Source organism: Eptesicus fuscus, chromosome 14, assembly GCF_027574615.1.
Source record: "Eptesicus fuscus isolate TK198812 chromosome 14, DD_ASM_mEF_20220401, whole genome shotgun sequence".
Taxonomy (NCBI): domain Eukaryota; kingdom Metazoa; phylum Chordata; class Mammalia; order Chiroptera; family Vespertilionidae; genus Eptesicus; species Eptesicus fuscus.
Window position 1 is genome coordinate 1860013 of NC_072486.1, and position 19846 is coordinate 1879858.

General features: G+C 61.6%; 1 protein-coding gene across 3 annotated transcripts in view; it reads right to left on the reverse strand.

The window, feature by feature from the left end:
- LOC103294207 (protein cordon-bleu) overlaps positions 1 to 15170 on the reverse strand; it is a 90299-nt gene extending 75129 nt beyond the window's left edge. For all 3 annotated transcript variants that reach the window (XM_054726234.1, XM_054726233.1, XM_054726235.1), the window contains exon 1: positions 15068 to 15170. In XM_054726234.1, the coding sequence (XP_054582209.1) occupies positions 15068 to 15108 (41 nt within the window). In that variant the 5' untranslated portion in view covers positions 15109 to 15170. The remainder of the gene's footprint in view (positions 1 to 15067) is intronic.
- Positions 15171 to 19846: the final 4676 nt, after the last annotated feature.

Below are 19846 nucleotides of genomic sequence, written 5' to 3' on the forward strand. Positions count from 1 at the left end.
TGCCCAACAGAACCATCGGCACCCTCACCGGATGGAAGTAACAGCGCCAACGTCACGGCAGAACACCCCGCGTGTCTAGGAAGCGGCCCACATGTTCTCGTCATGTGAAAAACCAGGAAAACCTCAGCTCACAGGGGAGACGCAGACGGCAAGTCAATGCCAGGACAGACGGCCGCGTGCGGACGGCCCGGTGAAGACTTTACAGACCCAGCAAGTGGGAGGGACACGCCTGCAAGCAGGGGTCGGCAAACTCATCAGCCAACAGAGCCAAATGTCAACAGTACAACAATGGAAATTTCTTTGGAGAGCCACATTTTTTAAACTTAAACTTCTTCTAATGCCACTTCTTCAACATAGGCTCGCCCAGGCCGTGGTATTTTGTGGAAGAGCCACACTCAAGGGGCCAAAGAGCCGCGGTTTGCCGACCACGGCCCGCAAGGAAGGCAGTCTCAGCAAAGAAACAGACGGTGTGACGTGGAACCCGGAGAGTCAGCTGTGAGTGTTAGTTGCCTCCACGCCGGGGAGGCGCGGCCTCCACGTCCCACTGTCTGCCCGTCGCCCCGAGCACAGAGACCAGGCGATGGCCCGGCTGCACGTGGACTGCGGTGCGGCCCAGAGCTCTCTGCCTCGCCCCGGGCCTGGCTTCCGGTCCCTCCTGCCACTGACCTTCCCGGGCTGGGCCCGCACCAGGCCTTGGGGACACAGGGGCGACGGAGGAAATGGCCGCGAGGAGGACAGAGGAGCTGCCACAGGAAGCGCCGGGAAGGGAAATGTGCGCGTGAGCCGCGGTCACTCCGGGGCCCGTGTCCAGCTGAGCTGGAGAGGCAGGGCCTGTGCGAGGGGGCGCCTGCCCGAGACCAGACACCAGCGGGCGCCAGGCACCATCTCGGGGACCCCCGAGGCGAGGACGGGCCGTAACCACGCCCGCCACAGGTGCCGTCGGTGACCAGGGACGCTGAGGGCCAGGAGCACAGCTCATGGGTCCCACTGCGGAACCCGCTGGTAATGGCTGGGGAACTTGGTTTCAGAAGCCACAGGCAAAGCCGCCGGCCAGGCCGGGCCGCCAAGGCCAGGGTCCGTCCCCGCAGCGAGGCCTGACCCCCGTCCAGGCCATTTGCAGACGGCGGGAGAAGCCCGAGTCTCCGTGGCGGGAGGAACGCGCCTGTCACAGTACACGGAGCGCGTGGTATGTGCGAACAGCACGAGGACGATGCCGAGGGAAGAACTAGACAGAACCAGTGTGCACTGCACGCTGCCATGCACAGAAGATTCCAGAAAATGCAAACTCACAGACGGTGACAGACCGCGGCCCACCGGCTGCCTGGGGCAGGTGGGGGGAGGAGGTGGTGACAGTTTCCAAAGTGAAAACACGCGTAAAAATCCATCGGCCGTGCACTCCCGCTGCTGCACACACACACACACACACACACACTCACACACACACACACACACACACACTCACACACACACACACACACACACTCACACACACACACACATACACTCACACACACACACACACACACTCACACACACAAATATACACACAGACACACACACACACATACACACACACACACACACGGGGACCCGGGGCGCAGCTCCGTGGCTGGGCGTCGACCTATGAACCAGGAGGTCAGGGCTCGATCCCGTCAGGGCACATCCCGGGTTACGGCTCCACTCCCAGTGCGGGGGTGCAGGAGGCAGCTGATCCATGATTCTCTCTCATGGATGTTTCTCTCTCTCTCTCTCCCTTCCCCTTGAAATCAATTAAAAAGCATTTAAACAGTTACCAGGTTTGTTTGTTTTTTAACCTGCTGCTCACTGAGGGGCAAGAGAAAGACCCGGGTGTGGACAGCACCTGTAGCCCCCGCCCCGCCCCCTCGGCACTGCCACGCAGGATCAGGCCCCGCCGGCAAGGCACACGTGGCATCCTCGTGGCCAGACGGTGACGGCACACGCCGGGGCCACCCACCACACGTCCCTTACCCGGAAGGGCCTCTCGCTCTCACAGGGCTGCACGGACCGCGGGTCCCCGGACGGCCACCAGGCCCGGGACTGGCCCACCACTGGCCTCCTCATCTTCCTTCTTTAAAATATATTTTTATTGATTGATTGATTTTATTGATTTCAGAGAGGAAGGGAGAGAGAGAAACAGCAATGATGAGAGAGAATCACGGATCGGCTGCCTCTTGCACACATCCCTCCCCCCTCGGGCATGTGCCCCGACTGGATATGGAACTGTGACCTCCTAGTTCAGTGGTCGGCAAACTCATTAGTCAACAGAGCCAAATACCAACAGGACAACGATTGAAATTTCTTTGGAGAGCCACAGTTTTTAAACTTAAACTTCTAACGCCACTTCTTCAACATAGACTCGCCCAGGCCGTGGTATTTTGTGGAAGAGCCACACTCAAGGGGCCAATGAGCCGCATGTGGCTCGCGAGCCGCCGTTTGCCGACCACGGGCCTAGTTCATAGGTCGACACTCAACCACTGGGCCACGCCGGCCGGGCTCCTCAACTCTCCTGCTAACTGGTCTGAGGCGCCCAGTGCTGAGTCCCTGGGTCTGCGCTGTCTATCGCCTCTCCCCCCGCGGCTCACTGGGAACTGAAACCCGCGTCGAGTCACCTCGAGGCGTCCGCTTCCCGGAGCTAATCTCGGTGCGGTATTTCCAGCTCCGCGCCTGGCTGCCGGCGGCTGGCGCTGTGCTATGTAAGATCGGCTTCAGCGGGGCCTCTTTCATAAAAATAACCCGGCCTATCTCCGCCCCGCCCGCAGGAGGGCCGGCCGCCGGTCCTGGGCGTCGGGCTGTCTGCCCGGCCCCGCAGCTCTGCCCGCCTCGGTCCCAGGAGCCGGCCTCGCCTGTACAGGGGGGCTGTCAGGTCAGGGACAACGTGCCCACGTGGGTGAATCTTAATTATCGCTTATATTTTTAAAAATCATAGCGAGTTACATGAATAAGATGTAAAAGGGTCCTACGCCGGCAAAAATGGATCTTTTAATTTTTAAACACCCATAACGGGGAAAGGATGACCGAAAAATGAACGCAGAAACAACCCCACGTGGATGACTTTAATTCGGAGTTTGTCCTAAAATACTACAAGATGATTAAATGGGGGCAAGTCAACACTTAAGCTGGCCTTTGCTTTCTTTCTTGGGCTTTGCGGGTTTTTAAACATGTGTGTGTGTGTGTGTGTGTGTGTATTTCTTATTGATTTCAGAGAGGAAGGGAGGGAGAGGAGAGAGAAACATCAATGAGGGGTGAGAATCATGGATCAGCTGCCTCCTGCTCGCCCCACACTGGGGATGGAGCCCACAGCCCGGGCATGGCCCTGACCGGGAATGAACCGTGACCTCCAGGTTCACAGGTCAGCGCTCAGCCACGGAGTTTGGGTTCTGGCAGCAGCTTCCTTCCCCAGAGGCCGAAGGCTCCCGTCTCTTCCCATCGGTTTACATTTGGGACCAGCAGCTGCGCAGGCGGCGCTGAGATCCAGAGCCTAAAGGGACTGACAGCGCAGCTGCTTCCGACTCTCAGGTGGCCGACAGGGGTCCCAGGACACGGGTCCGAGCCAGTCCCCGGGCGGGGGGTGGGGTGGGGGTGGGGGAGGGGGGCCTGAGCGGTGAGTCCTGGCAGCCTGGGCCTGAGTCCACCTGGGTGACCCGGACGCCGCTGAGGCTGTGACTCCTGTTGCAAGGTCGCGGCCTGCCGTGGGGGCGGCAGGGAGTGAGTGACACCCTGGGGCACAGAGGACCGGCCCCTCCCGCGAGGCTGCGCTCCCCGGACCGGGCTGAGCTCCCGGGGCTCAAGTTCCAGAGCACCTCCCACCACCTCCTCTCGGACCAGAACTTTCTTCAGCCCCACAGCGATGCCCGCGAGTGGGGGCACGTGCGCGGGGGTCAGGGCCGCACGGTGGGCTCACCGTCGCCTGGCTGACCCTGGTGGCCTGGGTCCCCTCCTGTAAAAAGGGGAGAAACGGGAGCACCCCCCTCGCCCCAGGGCTGCTGCTGGCTCGGGGCGGGGAGGGCACAGGCAAGCACGGAGACCGCAGCCAGGGCTCTGCTGCTGTTCGGTGGGAGCGGGAGAGGCGAGACCTGCCCCCAGCACCGCACCACCCTGGCCTCGGGGAGTGTCCCTCACCTTCTCCGCCCCCCACCCTGACCGAGGACTCCACCCCGAGCTTCCCTGTCGTCCTGTCAGCCACGCCCCGGCCCCTCCCCTGAGCTGGACGGGTGCCCCGTGTCGGGGAGAGTCCTGTGAGTCACCGTGAGCCCCCCACGCCCCTCAGGAGGGACCCTGGAGAAGCGCCGGGTTCCTTCCCCTCCGGCGGCCCCGGCTGCGGCAGGGAGAGCACCTCCGCCCCGAGGGCCACAGCGGCTGCCCGGGCCCCGTGGCCGCCGGAACGACAGGCCGCCGTGTGGGGGAGGAAGACGGACGCGGCAGAAAGCTGCCCGGAGTGTCAAGGGCACCTCCGCCCCGGGCAGGCGGTGACTCACTCCCTGGCCCGCGCGGAGTCCTGGCTCACCCCGCCGCGTCATGCTGCAGCTACGACCACAGGCACACGTGGGCTGACCCTGAGCCACGGCCACTGCTCCCGCCACAGCCACCAGCACGCACTCACTGCAGCGATCACACCCCGGCAGCGGGTCCACGATCCCCAGGCCCCGTCCGGACCCCGGCAGCGGGTCCACGATCCCCAGGCCCCGTCCGGACCCCGGCAGCGGGTCCACGATCCCCAGGCCCCGTCCGGACCCCAGCAGCGGGTCCACGATCCCCAGGCCCCGTCCGGACCCCGGCAGCGGGTCCACGATCCCCAGGCCCCGTCCGGACCCCGGCAGCGGGTCCACGATCCCCAGGCCCCGTCCGGACCCCGGCAGCGGGTCCACGATCCCCAGGCCCCGTCCAGACCCCAGCGGCGGGTCCACGATCCCCAGGCCCCGTCCGGACCCCGGCAGCGGGTCCACGATCCCCAGGCCCCGTCCGGACCCCGGCAGCGGGTCCACGATCCCCAGGCCCCGTCCGGACCCCGGCAGCGGGTCCACGATCCCCAGGCCTCACGGGAAGCTAACAGACAGACCTTAACTTCGGGGTCACGCTTTCAGAATGTCTGGGCCCCCTTACAGGCTCTGGAGCAGGAGACGCAGTGGAACGTGGGTCGGAGACCACAGTCCACGTTCACTGTGAGGTCAGCGTGGGCCTCTGCTTCCACGGGAGCAGCCGGGACGTCGTGGCTGGTGGAGGCCGGCGTGGCGGAGGAGGAGGGCAGTTGGGGTGACACTGGGGGGGGGGGCAGGCGCAGGGGGACCCACCCCGGCTGCAGGGGCCGTGAGAACAGAGGCGAGCTCAGCCCCTCCGTCGCCCCTGCTTCCCTCCGGCAAAGAGACGGGGCCGGGAGGGGGGTGTGCAGGAGACAGCCGATCCATGATTCTCTCTCTCTTTCTAAAAAAAAATATATAAATCAAAACACCTGAGGGAAAGTAAAAAGAAGAAGAAAACAAGAACACGCCCTATCTAGGTACAAATGCCATGAGGGTGACGTGTGAGCCCCCCCAGCCCACGCGTGTGTTATCAGAGCCAGCCCAGCTTGAAAACTCATCACCCATCACCTCCCGTGACCGAGTTACAGGCTAAGCCTCCCGTGAGGACACTTGTAACTCGGAGAAGGAGAAGCCAGCACAAGAGAACATTTCAAACATGTTTTCCTCCGGGCTGCCATTCGGACGCCCCCACGGAGCCATGCTGCCCGGGACCAGCAGCTGGAATAAGGAGCAAAGGTCTCCCCGCCCCCCGCCCCCGGCCCCGGCGGCCCTGCAGGCTCACACAACCCAAGCGCCCGACCAAGAGGCCGCCGCTCAGGCGAGGGAGGGCATCGTGAGACGAATAAATTACTACGTTTCTAGTCAATCCTCACGGGGGATGTTTTTCCACTGGTTTTTAGAGAGAACAGAAGGGAGGAGGAGAGGCAGAGAGAGAGAAACATCAATGTGTCTCCACCGGTTGCCTCCCACACGGGCCCCTGACCAGGGCCAGGGAATCAAGGCATGTGCCCTTGACCGGAATCGAACCCGGGACCCTTCAGCCTGCAGGCCGGCACTCTATCCACGGCGCCAAACCAGCCAGGGCCGAGTACATTATTCTTAACACGAGTTTGAAAAAGAAAGAGGAGTCGGAACAGACTGAGGGCGGCTCTGTCTGCATCGGCCCCGGGGACTGGGCACACGTGCACACGGACCCTCGCGACACTCAGAGGCCCCACTGGACGCAGGTCGGACGCCGAGGGGGGTCTCCATGGTGACGACGGCGAGCGTTTCCGCTCCGGGCCCTGGTCAGAACCGAGGGCACGAGCGAGGCCGCAGAAGGGCCTGGGCCAGCGCTGCGGGCCACACGGCCTTTCCCTTCCCCGTGGCTCCTCCCTGCTGCCCCCCCCCCCGGCCCCCGAGAGGGAGGACGCGCACCTTAGAAGCCCCCGTCCAAGACGCCCAGCCCCCCCACAGGGTCCCACAGCTCAGCGGGCCTGGGAACGTGGCCCACAGGCAAAGGCCACCCGCGGATGTGAGGGGCCTGTGCGGTCCCTCCCCCCGTGGGGGCGGCCCACTGTGGGCACGGCAGAGCCAGGGCTTCCCGGAACCACGGGCCCAGGACAGGAGCCCAGACAGCACGGCACCAGGCCAGGTCCAGCCCTTTGCTAACGCAGCAGCAGGCTCGGCAGCGCCCCCTGCAGGGAGAGGACGGGGCCGCGCTCCCCGCGCCACGGATTCACCAACGCGTCCCCTGTGCCACAGCAGGGCTGGGCCTCTCCCGCCGCACCCCACATGTGTCTTTTTTAAATATATTTTTATTGATTTCAGAGAGGAAGGGAGAGAGAAAGGAAGGGAGACAGGGTGTGCACGCCCCCCACTGGGGATCGAGCTGCAACCCGGGCCTGTGCCCTGACCGGGAATCGAACCCTGACCTCCTGGTTCCTAGGTCGGCGCTCAGCCACGGAGCCACGCCGGCTGGGCCCTTTCAAACAGTAAATCCCCACCTGAGGGTCTCGGGAGTTCCGCCGCTAGAAACGCATCGCACGGTGGCAGCCACGTGGGGGCGTCACGAGTGTCCCTACGAGGAAGAGCCACTGGGGTGAGAAACATCGGTGGTGCAGACGCAGCGACCGACACCAGGGCCCCTGCGGTGAGGGATCGGGGCTTTGGGAGCCGCGTCCCCGTCTCCCACGTCCTGTGATGGGGTGACCACGGGACGAGGCGCAGACGTCAGGGTCAGGTGACAGTCGCACCCAGGACCTGGAGCGAGATGACTGGGAGGTGAGGACGGGCCAGGCGTGGGGCTGGGCCGGGATACGCGCAGATTCCTGAGCGCAGACGCGTGAGCGTGGGATGAGGTGGTTCAGCGCCTGTGGGCTCTGCGATCCTCTCCCCGTGGCCCCTGCCCGGCCCCGGGAACCACATCACGTAAGAAGTGGTTTAGACACAGGGCGGGGGGGAGGAAGTCTCACTTCACCCCACACCGACTCCACCTGATCATCACAGACAGCAAGACGAGGGCGGGCGGGCACCTCGGCCAGGCGGCTCTCAGCGGCCACGGCGAGATCCCGGCCACCGCGGCCGTCTCTCCACTGAGCTTTCTGCACTGGACATCAGTGGGGCCCGCAGCCCACAGCCCGCAGCCACGCGGCTCTATGGGAGCCTCAGTAACCAGCCGCGGGCACACAGATGCCGTCTCTGCGCTCACTCCCACCCGAGGTATTTTTAGCTCGACGCCCAGGCGCCAGGCTGGAAACTCTGATTTGGGAACCCACGGCTTTGCCCGGTGCGGAGGGCAGCTTCCACCTCTCCCCCACCCGCACGCGTGCACACCACACTCGCTCACACTCACGTGCACATACACTGTCACACACTGCTCACACACACACGTCCACACATGCACACCATCATACATTCACACTCACATGCACACCCACACCCATGCTCACACAGTCACACACACATGCTCACACACTCTTCCATGGTCACTCACATGCATACCTAAGCTTACACATTCACAGTCACGCACACTCACACTTACATGCATATACAGCAAGCTCACACACACTCTCACACTCAGGTGCATATACATACAAGCTCACACACACTCTCACACTCAGATGCATATACATATAAGCTCACACACACTCTCACACTCAGGTTCATATACATACAAGCTCACACACACTCCCACACTCAGATGCATATACATACAAGCTCACACACACTCTCACCCTCAGGTGCATATACATACAAGCTCACACACACTCTCACACTCAGATGCATATACATACAAGCTCACACACACTCTCACACTCAGGTGCATATACATACAAGCTCACACACACTCTCACACTCAGGTGCATATACATACAAGCTCACACACACTCTCACACTCAGGTGCATATACATACAAGCTCACACACACTCTCACACTCAGGTGCATACACATACAAGCTCACACACACTCTCACACTCAAATGTATATACATACAAGCTCACACACACTCTCACACTCAAATGTATATACATACAAGCTCACACACACTCTCACACTCAAATGTATATACATACAAGCTCACACACACTCTCACACTCAAATGCATATACATACAAGCTCACACACACTCTCACACTCAGATGCATATACATATAAGCTCACACACACTCTCACACTCAGGTTCATATAATACAAGCTCACACACACTCTCACACTCAGATGCATATACATACAAGCTCACACACACTCTCACACTCAGATGCATATACATACAAGCTCACACACACTCTCACACTCAGGTTCATATACATACAAGCTCACACACACTCCCACACTCAGATGCATATACATACAAGCTCACACACACTCTCACACTCAGGTGCATATACATACAAGCTCACACACACTCTCACACTCAGGTTCATATACATACAAGCTCACACACACTCTCACACTCAGGTGCATACACATACAAGCTCACACACACTCTCACACTCAGGTGCATACACATACAAGTTCACACGCTCACACCCCCCGCATCGCAGGCGCACAGCTCACGGCACCTCAGTTGCTGGCTAAGCACTGCAGCTCTGCCCACGTGCTGTGGGGTCCACACGGCCCCTGCTGCCCTCTCCTCTGGCTCCTCAGCCCCGCCCAGTGCCGATGCCAAGGCGGACACCACGTCACTCTAGACGGGCTCCCTCCCTCCTGCCCCCCCCCGCCCCCCCAGGCCTGCAGCGAGGCTGGAAGCCCCGATTCCCGCCCCCCCACACACACACCCTAAGGGCCCAGACTCAGAACTTCCCCCCTCTCCGCGCCTGGCTGGTACCATTCTCAACCAGCAGCAGCGGGCGCCGCGCGGCTGATGCCAACAGACATCAGGAAAGAAAACTGTGGGCCCGACCTGCTCCAGTCACAGCCGTCACTGCGCTCAGGTGCAGAGCCCTCCTGGGGGGGACGGCACGCCCACCTTCCTGCCAGGATGCAGGGGCCGCTGCGAGATGCCCGTAGCCACCTCCCCCCCCGCCCCCCGGGCCCTGCACCCCGCCTGTGCGCTGTGCTCAGAGCACACTTGGGACCAGCTTCCCACGGGGCCAGCACCTGCCGGGGCGCCCACCTGCCCGGGTACCCAGGACCTGGCGTGAGGAGGATGAGCCGGTCCCTGCCAGGCTGCCCTCCGGGTCCTCCCAGAGGGGAGAGGTGACCCCTCAGCAAAGCCCGCCGAAGCCTGTCCCTGCGCCCGCTTCCTCCAAGACTTTGTTTTAATGTTGTTACTGATTTCCGAGAGGAAGGGAGAGGGAGAGAGAGAAACATCCATGATGAGAGAGAATCAGGGATCAGCTGCCTCCTGCACGCCCCCTACTAGGGATCACGCCCACAGCCCGGGCATGTGTCCTGACCGGGAACTGAGGCAGCTGATCCATGCTTCTCGTTAACCACATAAATCACACCAGAACGCTCTCCAGGGCCTCAGAAGGAGACAGGTGCAGACACTAAACCAGGGAAACACTCAGAGAGGCGACAGAGCACGGCCCGGCCCTGGCGCAGGCACTGAGGGCCGGGCGTGGCCCTGAGCAGCCGACCCGAGGGACAGGGGAGGGACAGCGAGGAAGCAAAGGGAAAGGGGGAGAGGGTGGGGCTAAACTCTGAAATGGACAGTAAAGGCAGAGCATCAACACAGCCACATCTAAGTCAATAATACACGTCGCAGTAAATCTTTTAAGCAGACAAAGCACAAAGGTGAAGCTATAGGAAAGCATTCGCATCTGTCAAATCCCGGTTTTGTTACAGCGTCAAGCAACTGAAAATGTGCAGCTAAAATTACCCCCCCCACACAGCCCCCAGCCCCCATAATTAAAGGTGGGCGGGGAGAGAACGGAGGCGGTACCATAAAAACTCCATCCCTCCCCTGCGTGCTTTCACGGAGTTTACATCTGAATCAGACCCGAGCGCCCCTGTGTTCTACTCGGGCGCAGCCTCACGCCGAACACAGTTGGTGTCAAATATCTCTGCTCACTTTGCAGGACTCCTGATCCAAATAACGCAGGATGACCAATTTAATAGCCAAGCGCCGGAAGGCCTCAAGGCCCCAGCTGCTTATTATGGTCTGAGGAGACGCCCTATAACCTGCTTTCTTAATGATGACGGGAGCGGGGTTGAGTGCACACGCATTTTATGGCTTCGCGTCCCAGATCCCGAATGCAAGCGGCCCCTGCACCCAGACCCGTGTGTGTGGCTGCCACCCCGCCGGGCCGGGCACGGGGGCGGCAGAGGGAGGCTGGGCCGCAGGCCACGGCTCCACCGGCCTAATCACACTTTAGTCCCGTCACCCTTACACCCCCACAGCCGCGGGGGAGCATTTAAAACGGAGCGAGGTGATTTGATGTTGCGACAGGGACATGTCCGACGCCTCTCACTTAGCAAGGAAAGTTATAATCACAAAAGAATAACACTCCTGGGGCTTCGTTCCACTTCACACCGGAGAAGACCCCACCTCTACGCTCTTCGAGGAACTGCCAACATAAAGAAGAGCTCACGTGTGGAGTGTTGTTAAGCAACGTGACCCCAATCAACTTAATAGGGAAAAAAAAAAAGAAAAAGGAGGAGGTCAGAAGCCCATCTTTAAAAACAGAGCTCCAATTAAATGGGAGAAGCTTAGTGCAGTGGTCGGCAGACTCATTAGTCAGCAGAGCCAAATATCAACAGGACAACGACTGAAATTTCTCTGGAGAGCCACATGTTTTAAACTTAAACTATATAGGTCGGTACCTTGTTATTAACTTAATTAGGGTCCTCCTAAGCTGGCCTTTGCTAAAAACTCCAGGGGCCAGAGAGCCGCAGGTGGCTCGCGAGCCGCAGTTTGCCGACCATTGGCTTAGGGGAACAAAGAATTATGCATACGACCACTTTAAAAAAAAAACCAGAAACACATTTTCTAACTCGGTGGCCAAAAAGCCTAGAAAACTCTTTTTCTACAAGCTACCTACCTAACCATCTGATGGCGGCGTTCACTGGCTGACACTCCCCCAACGTCTGTGTGATTGGAGAGCGAAGAGCAGATGCCACTGTGGGTAGCAGGCCTGCTCCACTTACTAAGCTCAAGTGACCCACTTCGGTTAAATTTAAATAAATGATTCCTCGTTCTAATAACTTGATTAAAGTACTGGAGAAGGGAACCCGGCTGTCCCCACGAAGCTCACGTGTGAGGAGCCGGGTCGGCAAGCTGCTGCCGAAGTCACATCAGCTTCGGGCTCGAAGGCAGCCGCCGCTCACAGGTGCCGGCTGCTCCGACGCTTCACGCCACCGAGACTGTTCCTGCCCGTCCACGCACACGCGTGCTCCCTCCGCGGAGTCAAACTGACCCGTGTCCTGCCAACCCCCACGCCCTCGGCCTCCTGGTCACGGAGGCCGGCGGGAAACGGGACCCTGTGTCCCACCGCCGGCTCTCGGGGTGGGCCCCACAGACACACAGCTACACTGGAAGGGAACAGGCCATCTTCGCTGGGCTTGAATACTCTTTCAAACGTTATCGAAAGGCCATCTGCCTTCCCTTGTGTTCTAGAATATTCTCTCAGCGATCACACTTGCCCCGAGCCCTAGGATTCCTTCAAGTCACACCTGCTGGCTCCTGTCTGTATCCAGCCTCCTTCCCGAAGAATAACTTTCACCCTCGCCAGCTCGGCTCAGTGGGTAGAGCGTCGGCCCGTGAACGGAAGGGTCCCGCTTTCGATTTCGGTCAAGGGCATGGATCTTGGTTGCGGGCTTGATCCCCTGCCCCGGTCAGAGGCGCACGTCAGAGGCAACAACCAATCGATGTGTTTCTCTCACATCGATGTTTCTCTCCTCCTCTCTCGGTGCCTCCCCTCCCTCTCGCTCTCTCTAAACATCAACGGAAAAATATCCTCGGGTGAGGATTAACCACAACAAAGTTAGTCTTGTCATTGTTTCTAATAAAATTACTAAGAAAAATATACAATTTCCACCCAATTAAAAATGCATTTGCGTGTTCTCAGCAAAGATAAGGAATAACTGCCTATTAATAATTCAGCCAGGCACTCGATCCCTGAGGGTGCACTCAGCAATCGCTCTGTCCCTCCCACCAGCCCCAGGAGGGCTTTCCTGGACCAGACCGGCTCCTGGAACCTCCTCCCCGGGGTCTCCCACTGGCTCCCCGAGAATGAGTCCTGTTCGTGACTTCCATTGGAACACCGGTCCCCGGCCGCTCCTCTGACTTGATCGCCGTGGCGGCAGCACCGACAGAAGCCGAGGCTACTCCCCTGGAGCGCGTGGCCAGCTCAGCCTGGCTCTCAGGCAACAGCGGCCACAGCCGCTCCAAGCCAGACGCCTCACTCCCTCTCTCCCCTGGGGGCGAGCCGTCTCCTACGGCACATAAAGGACCAGTGCTCTCCTCGGATTTAACTCACCCGATGAATAAACATGTGATTCTTGTCTGGAAATAGAAGCATATTGCTCTTTTCTTATATATGTATGAATATAGATAGATATGGATGGATACAGACATGTAGACTTATAGACATATAAATATATATTTACACGTTTATAGATATATAAATATACAGATAAGATTGATTTCAGAGAGGAAGGGAGAGGGGGAGAGAGAGAGAGAAGCATCCATGATGACAGAATCGCGATCGGCTGCCTCCCGCACGCCCCACACTGGGGACCAAGCCCACAACCCGGGCCTGTGCCCTGACCTCCTGGTTCATAGGTCGACGCTCAACCACTGGGCCACGCCGGCCGGGCCCCATGGCTCTGTTCTTGCTGTGTCTTCACTAAAGGCCCCAAACCAATGACAACGATAAACTAAACGGGAATCACAGACGACACAGCGGCGTGTCTGTTCTTGGGCAAAGCCGTGCGAACAAGCAGGTGGGGGGCTGGAGCACCGGGTCCCCGCTTTCCCCAGCCCAGGGTGACCGGCCTCCGCTCCCTGGGGACGGGGCGGCCCCGCAGCGCAGGCAGCTCACCCAGTGGAACCCGACCTGCTGAGCGCTCAAGGCGGGGCCCCCCCCACCCCGGCTCCCCCAGTCAGTCCCCGGGGATCGGGCGCACTCCCGGGGCGGGGCGCTGCGGGCCTGGGAGACCCTCTCTCTCCCCGGGGATCCTGCGCACTCCCGGGCGGGGCGCTGCGGGCCTGGGAGACCCTCTCTCCCCGGGGATCGGGCGCACCCCCGGGGCGGGGCGCTGCGGGCCTGGGAGACCCTCTCCCCGGGGATCGGGCGCACCCCCGGGGCCGGGAACCTCTCCGTGCGCTCCCAGGCGGTCTCTCCTTAAGGCGGCTCAGGACACAGGCCCGCGGGGCAGACTTAAGGGGAAGCCTGCGGCCGGCCCCGCAGAGGCACCGGACAGCGCAGGGCCGCCCGTTCCCCGCCTCTGGGGGAGACCTGGTTGCTCAGAGGGAATTACGTAACCGCCACTGAGTGCGCCGCAAAAAAAAGAGGAAAGTTCTCCTCCACATTCCTGGCTCCGCACGACTTGCCCTGCGGACCTGGCTCCCTCCCCGGCGGTGGGGGGGGGGGGGGGGGACAGGGTGTTGTGTTTGGGGTGTTGTTTGTGGAGCCCTCTGGGCCAGGGGGGGCCTGCGCCGCCGCCGGAGACATCCGCTCCCCAGGCGGCCCGGGGCGCGGAGCAGGTGCCGCCGCCCCCTCATTCCATTCGCGGGACTCATCGCCTTTGCCGGTCGCACCTGCTGCCGCCCCCGGACTGCGCCCGCCCGCCCGCCGCCCAAGGCCCCGCGGCCGGGGAGTCGCGCGGTTCGCACTCCGGCGGGTCCGGGAAGGGCAGGCAGCTTCCCTGGGAGGGGGGAGGGGGGGCTCTGCGAGGTCCGAGGGCGTGTGGCCCGGGGCCCGCACACGCGGCGTGGGGTGCGAACACCCCGAGTGCAGGTGCGGGCAGCGGCGGGGACCGGAGCCCGGACTTCAGGTCCAAGGCCTGGTCCCAAGTCAGCCCGGTCCCACCCGCGCCCTGCGCCCTGCCCGGACCCGGGAAACAAAGTCGGGGGGGGGGCGGTTGTCATGAAAGCCTTCGGCCGGGGCCCTCGCTGCGAGCCCCCTTCTCCCGGCAGCTGTGGCCCGAGGGCCCGGGCTGGGACGCCGGCGCCAGGCACGGCCTTGACGGGGCTGCAGTCGGAGGCCAGCGCCCCCCCCCCCGCAACGCCCCCTCCCCCCGCAACGCCCCCTCCTCCCGGGACGAACGCTCCAGGGACCGCGAGGCCTCGGTGGGGACCCTGCCCGCGGGGACCCCGGAAAGAGCGCGCGCACACCCGCGAACAGGGCTCCGGCCTCCGCCCGACACTGTCACCTGGGCAACCGCCTGGGCGCCCCAAGTCCACGGCCCCCTTCCCGCTCGGGGTGCGGGCCAGAGCCCGGGCGCCCAGCCAGCCTGGGGCGAGCGCGGCAGCCTGCGCCCCTGCCCCGCGGTTTCGTGTCCTCCCCGCGCCCCGAGCCGGCCCCCCGCACACTCCCCGGCTCCCCCCGCCGCCGTCCTCCCCGGCGCTCGCGTCCCCGCCGCCCGGCCGCCCGCTTACCCGGTGGGGGGCTTGGCCGCCGAGGCGCAGGGCGCGTCCATGGAGCCGCGGGCAGGCGAGTGCGGAGCGCGCCGCCCTCACCCACTCCCTCCGCGCTGCCCCCCGTCCGCCCACGCGGGCCGGCAGGACGGAAGGAAGGGGCTGGAGGCGGCGGGCGGGCGGGGGGGGCCGCGCGCGGGGAGGGGCCGGGAGCCAGGTGCGCCGCGCCCCCGCCCCGCTGGCTCCGCCGCGCCCACCGCGCGCCGCCCCCGCCCCGCGCCCCGCCCGGCCCGCTCCGCCGACCTCCGCCCCCGGGAGGGCGCGCCCCTCGGGCAGGTGGGGGCGGAGGCGCGGCTGCGAGGCGGGGGCGGGGGTGGAGCGGCGGGAGGGGCCCCACCTGGGAGCGGCGGGGGGGGCAGCGGTGAGGTGGCGGAAGGAGCAGGAGTGGCCGGGGTCGCTGGGCACCTGGGACGACCCCGAACCCCAGCAGAGCCTTCCCGCACGCAGCCCATACCCAGGGTGGAGGGGCGCCCGGCGGGCCCCCGCCCCGCAGCCCCGTCCTGGCTCCCGGGGAGCAGGGGCCGGAGCTCCTCTGGGCAGCTCGCCCAAGAGTGCAGGCGGGTGCCCGGCCTGAGGCTGCGCCGCCCCGCGGAGGAGCCCCTGCGCCCGGGGGTCAGAAACACCAGCCCAGCCCCGGGGCCCCTCTGCGGGGACTTCCCCCTCACACTCCTCCTGACCCGCCCCGAAGCCACAGCAGAGGTGGGGTCCCGTGGGAGGCTCACCTACAGGCAGGTCCGTTTCGCCGTGTCGCCTGGTTCCAGGGCCTGGGAAGGGAAGGCCTAGGACGCAGGGCAGCAGGGGAGCCTGCAGCGGCCGGCGCGGGGGGAGGGGCTCCGCTTGGACCCTGAACTTGGATGCGGCCCAGAGGCCCGCCCCAGCCCTGCAGCGAGTCCCCTGCTCCCATGAACAAAGTGGGGAGACCGGTCCCTGCCGCAGCGCCAAAGGCCTTGGGGCCTCAGGCCTGGGCACCCACCCAGAACCGGATTCCTACCTGTGCGCATGGCCTCGGAGGTCACGCCCGCCGCTCAGCCTGGGGGTTCTCTCCCAGGGCGCTGCCCCCCACCTGTCGCTCAGGTGTCCGCCTCCCCCGCCCGGGCAGGACCCCTCAGGCCGCCCGGTGCCGCCCAGCTTTCTCCTGAGCACGTGTCTGTGTGTGCACGCGCCGCCCATGTGTTGCTGTTTATGTATTTAAATAAAAGTTTGCTTATATTCATGATGAACAGTTTATATTTGTGTACATTTAGCAACAAAGAAACATGGGTGTATACATTGTATATCATGGACTATACATGTGTCCGTACGTGTCCTGTTCAGGATACATTTGGTCCAAGTCCAAGTGCGAGCTGTCTGCTCCCCTGAGCACCGGCCTGTGTGGGTTTTATTCCTCTCTGACCCTCAGCCTCTTGGACAGAGCCTGGGGGGGGGGGGGACACAGCCTGGGGGGGCACAGAGCCTGGCGGGGGACACAGCCTGGCGGGGGACACAGCCTGGCGGGGGGACACAGCCTGGTGGGGGGACACAGCCTGGTGGGGGGGACACAGCCTGGCGGGGGACAGAGCCTGGCAGGGGCCTGGGTGCTCCCTAGGGAAGGGAGCACTGAATGCAGGCCCCTCCACCCCGGCTCGCCCACCCCGAGGGCCCAGGGCGGGCACCTGGCCCTTCCCACATCTCTGGAAGGCTCCTGGCTCCTGAGGGGGCGGGAGGAAGGGCTCCAGGGAGGGACTGTGCCCAGCCCCGCTGAGAGCCGGGGAGACAGTCAGGTCACAGGTCACGGGTAACCCAGGGGTATTTTGGTGCCACCCTGGGACTGGAAGCAGCCTGGCCCGAGAAAATCAACAGAAAGATATCCCGGGGGAGGGTTTAAAAATAATAAAAATAAATAAGTTTGAGAAAAGAACACACACTTTCCACACTAAAACCGGCAAAGGAACCAGCGGTTGGTGGCAAACTTGACTTTGCCGGTGCCTGACCGCCACCGAGGGACATGTTCTTTTCCTGCCGGTGGAACATTCATCAAAATCAATCCCAGTCTGGGTCAGAGGCATTTCCAACATTTGGGTCATCGATCTCCTTCCCAGGAAGTTCTCTGAACAGCGGGAGTGAGCCAGGAAAAACGCTGACAGGACAGAGGAGACACCTGACCGCCTCCCTGGGTTTCTGGCTCCCAGCACAGAGCTTCAAAAATGCTTGGAATCTCCCCAAAGGATTATCTTTTGTTTTTCCTGATGAGTCACTTCGGACTACACCTGAGTTTATGCTTTCGAAGCGGCCCACGGGGGCCTCAGCGAGTGTGCAGGAAGGAGCTGGCCTCTGGTTAGAGGGTGGGAACCCCGCCTCACCCCCAACCTCACCCCTGACCTCCTGGGACGGAGTTCACTCAGGTGGCGCCGCTTTAACTCTCCATGACTGTGTCATGAAACCTGGATTTAAAATGCTGAACACCGGGTTCAAGGGCGCTTCCCGTTGGTGAATATATTCATGCACCTGGAGGGTGGCCGCACCCCAACTTCATGGGGACGGGGACCCCAGCATTCAGAAACCTCCCAGGCTTGCCTTATGTACATTTTAAAAATATGTATACAGCCGAAACCAGTTTGGCTCAGTGGATAGAGCGTCGGTCTGCGGACTGAAGGGTCCCGGGTTCGATTCTGGTCAAGGGCATGTACATTGGTTGCGGGCACATCCCCGGTAGGGGGTGTGCAGGAGGCAGCCGGTCGATGTTTCTCTCTCATCGATGTTTCTAGCTCTCTATCCCTCTCCCTTCCTCTCTGTAAAAAATCAATAAAATATATTTTTTTAAAAAGAAAAAAATGTATACAACATATGTATTGATTTCAAAGAGGGAGAGATAGAAACATCAATAATAAGGGAGAATCATTTATCGGCTGCCTCCTGCACACCACACTGGGGTCGAGCCTGCAACTGGGGCCTGTGCTCTGACCAGGAATCGAACCGTGACCTCCTGGTTCCTAGGTCAATGCTCAGCCCCTGAGTCACGCTGTCAGGGCCTTATGTACTTTTTTATCTGCCAGTGATAGTAAGCATAAAATAAAGAGATAGAAAGAAATCAGTGACAAAGTCGATATCTGGAAAACCCTCAATTTTGAAAGCCAAATGCCACACATTTAAGTAAGCCAAATTAGGCAGTCAAAACAAAAGTTAGAAAACATTTTGAATTGAATGAGAATGAAAACACACTGTATAAATCCTGTGGGATGCTGTCGAATCAGGCGGGAGGCCATGCGTAGCTGGGAACACCTGGACTACAAAGAAAGCAAGGTCTCGCCCCGTCAGTGTGGCTCAGGGGGTGAGCGCCGACCCAGGAACCAGGAGGTCACGGTTCCATTCCCAGGCAGGACACACGCCCGGGTTGCGGGCTCCATCCCCAGTGTGGGGCGTGCAGGAGGCAGCCGATCCCTGATTCTCTCTCTTCGACATTTCTCTCTCTTTCCCTCTCCCTTCCTCTCTCTCTAAAATCAACAAAAACATATTTAAAAAAAATAGAATTGGCGACGTAGTTTTAGTGGACAAATTCCACGAAAGACACAAACCGCCAAAGCAGAAAGAAAGAAGGAGCCGGGACTCGCGATGTCCCTTACAGACAGTCCATCGGAGGCTAAAGGCCTTCCCAGGAGGGGCATCCAGGCGCCGCAGGCGGTCCCACTAGTGAGTCTGCAAACAACAGGAAGGAAGGAAAACCATCAGCCCCACAGAGCCCCCTGGGAAACCGAGGCGAGGGGCCGGCTCCCCGGGGCCAGCACCGCGGGAGGCCGTGCTGGGCTTGAGGCCAGAACACAGTAGCACAACCGGCACTTCTCACGATCGTCAATGTAAACACGGTTCCCAAATCTCAGCAAATTCAGGTCAATAACACGTAAAAAATATACATAATGTGGTCCAACACAGGGGCCAAGCCGCTTTCCCCTAGAAATAAACGGCTGGTTTAGTTTTAAAAACCAGCCAATGGATTAGCACGTTAGTAAAATAAAAAGTGAGCGCCAGGGGTCACCTGGGTTAATACACACAAGCACCTCACTCCATTGTGCAGCGGGAGAGCTGACCCAGGAAGACACCACCGGCCGGACCTTTCTGAGTTAGAGCAGAGCAAGACCGACCCCCACAGAGCGCAGAGGGCTGGCCGGGAGGGTGGGTGCCCGGGCCTGATAAGACCACCTGCCAGTGGCCTGGGCGCTCACAGGGGGGGTGGGCCTGGGCGCTCACAGGGGGTGTGGGCCTGGGCGCTCACAGGGGGTGTGGGCCTGGGCGCTCACAGGGGGGGGTGTGGGCCTGGGCGCTCACAGGGGGTGTGGGCCTGGGCGCTCACAGGGGGGGGGTGGGCCTGGGCGCTCACAGGGGGAGGGGGTGGATTGTGAGCCTGGGCGCTCACAGGGGGGGGTGGGCCTGGGCGTGCACAGCTCCCCTCCTTGACCCAACCATTAGCTGCCCTGGCTCCTTGTGCTGCAGGTGCCTGAGTGGAGGCACGCCCTCCTTCAGGGGGTGGAGGTGCCCCTGTGGGGAGACCCTGTGTCCCGGGCCTGTGTCCCGCCGCCTGCTCTCACTGCTCTCTCTGCCACCAGCCCTGGCAGGGCAGGTCTTTGCGCAGAGCCCTCAGGCTGCAGGGCGGCCCGCACCTGGCGGAGGTGTGCACCGGAGCCGGCTATCGGCGGATCAGTGATACCGAGAGTCTCAGAACAGGTGTTCCTCAGCGGGCCGGCCGGGATTGTTTAACAGCGTTATCAC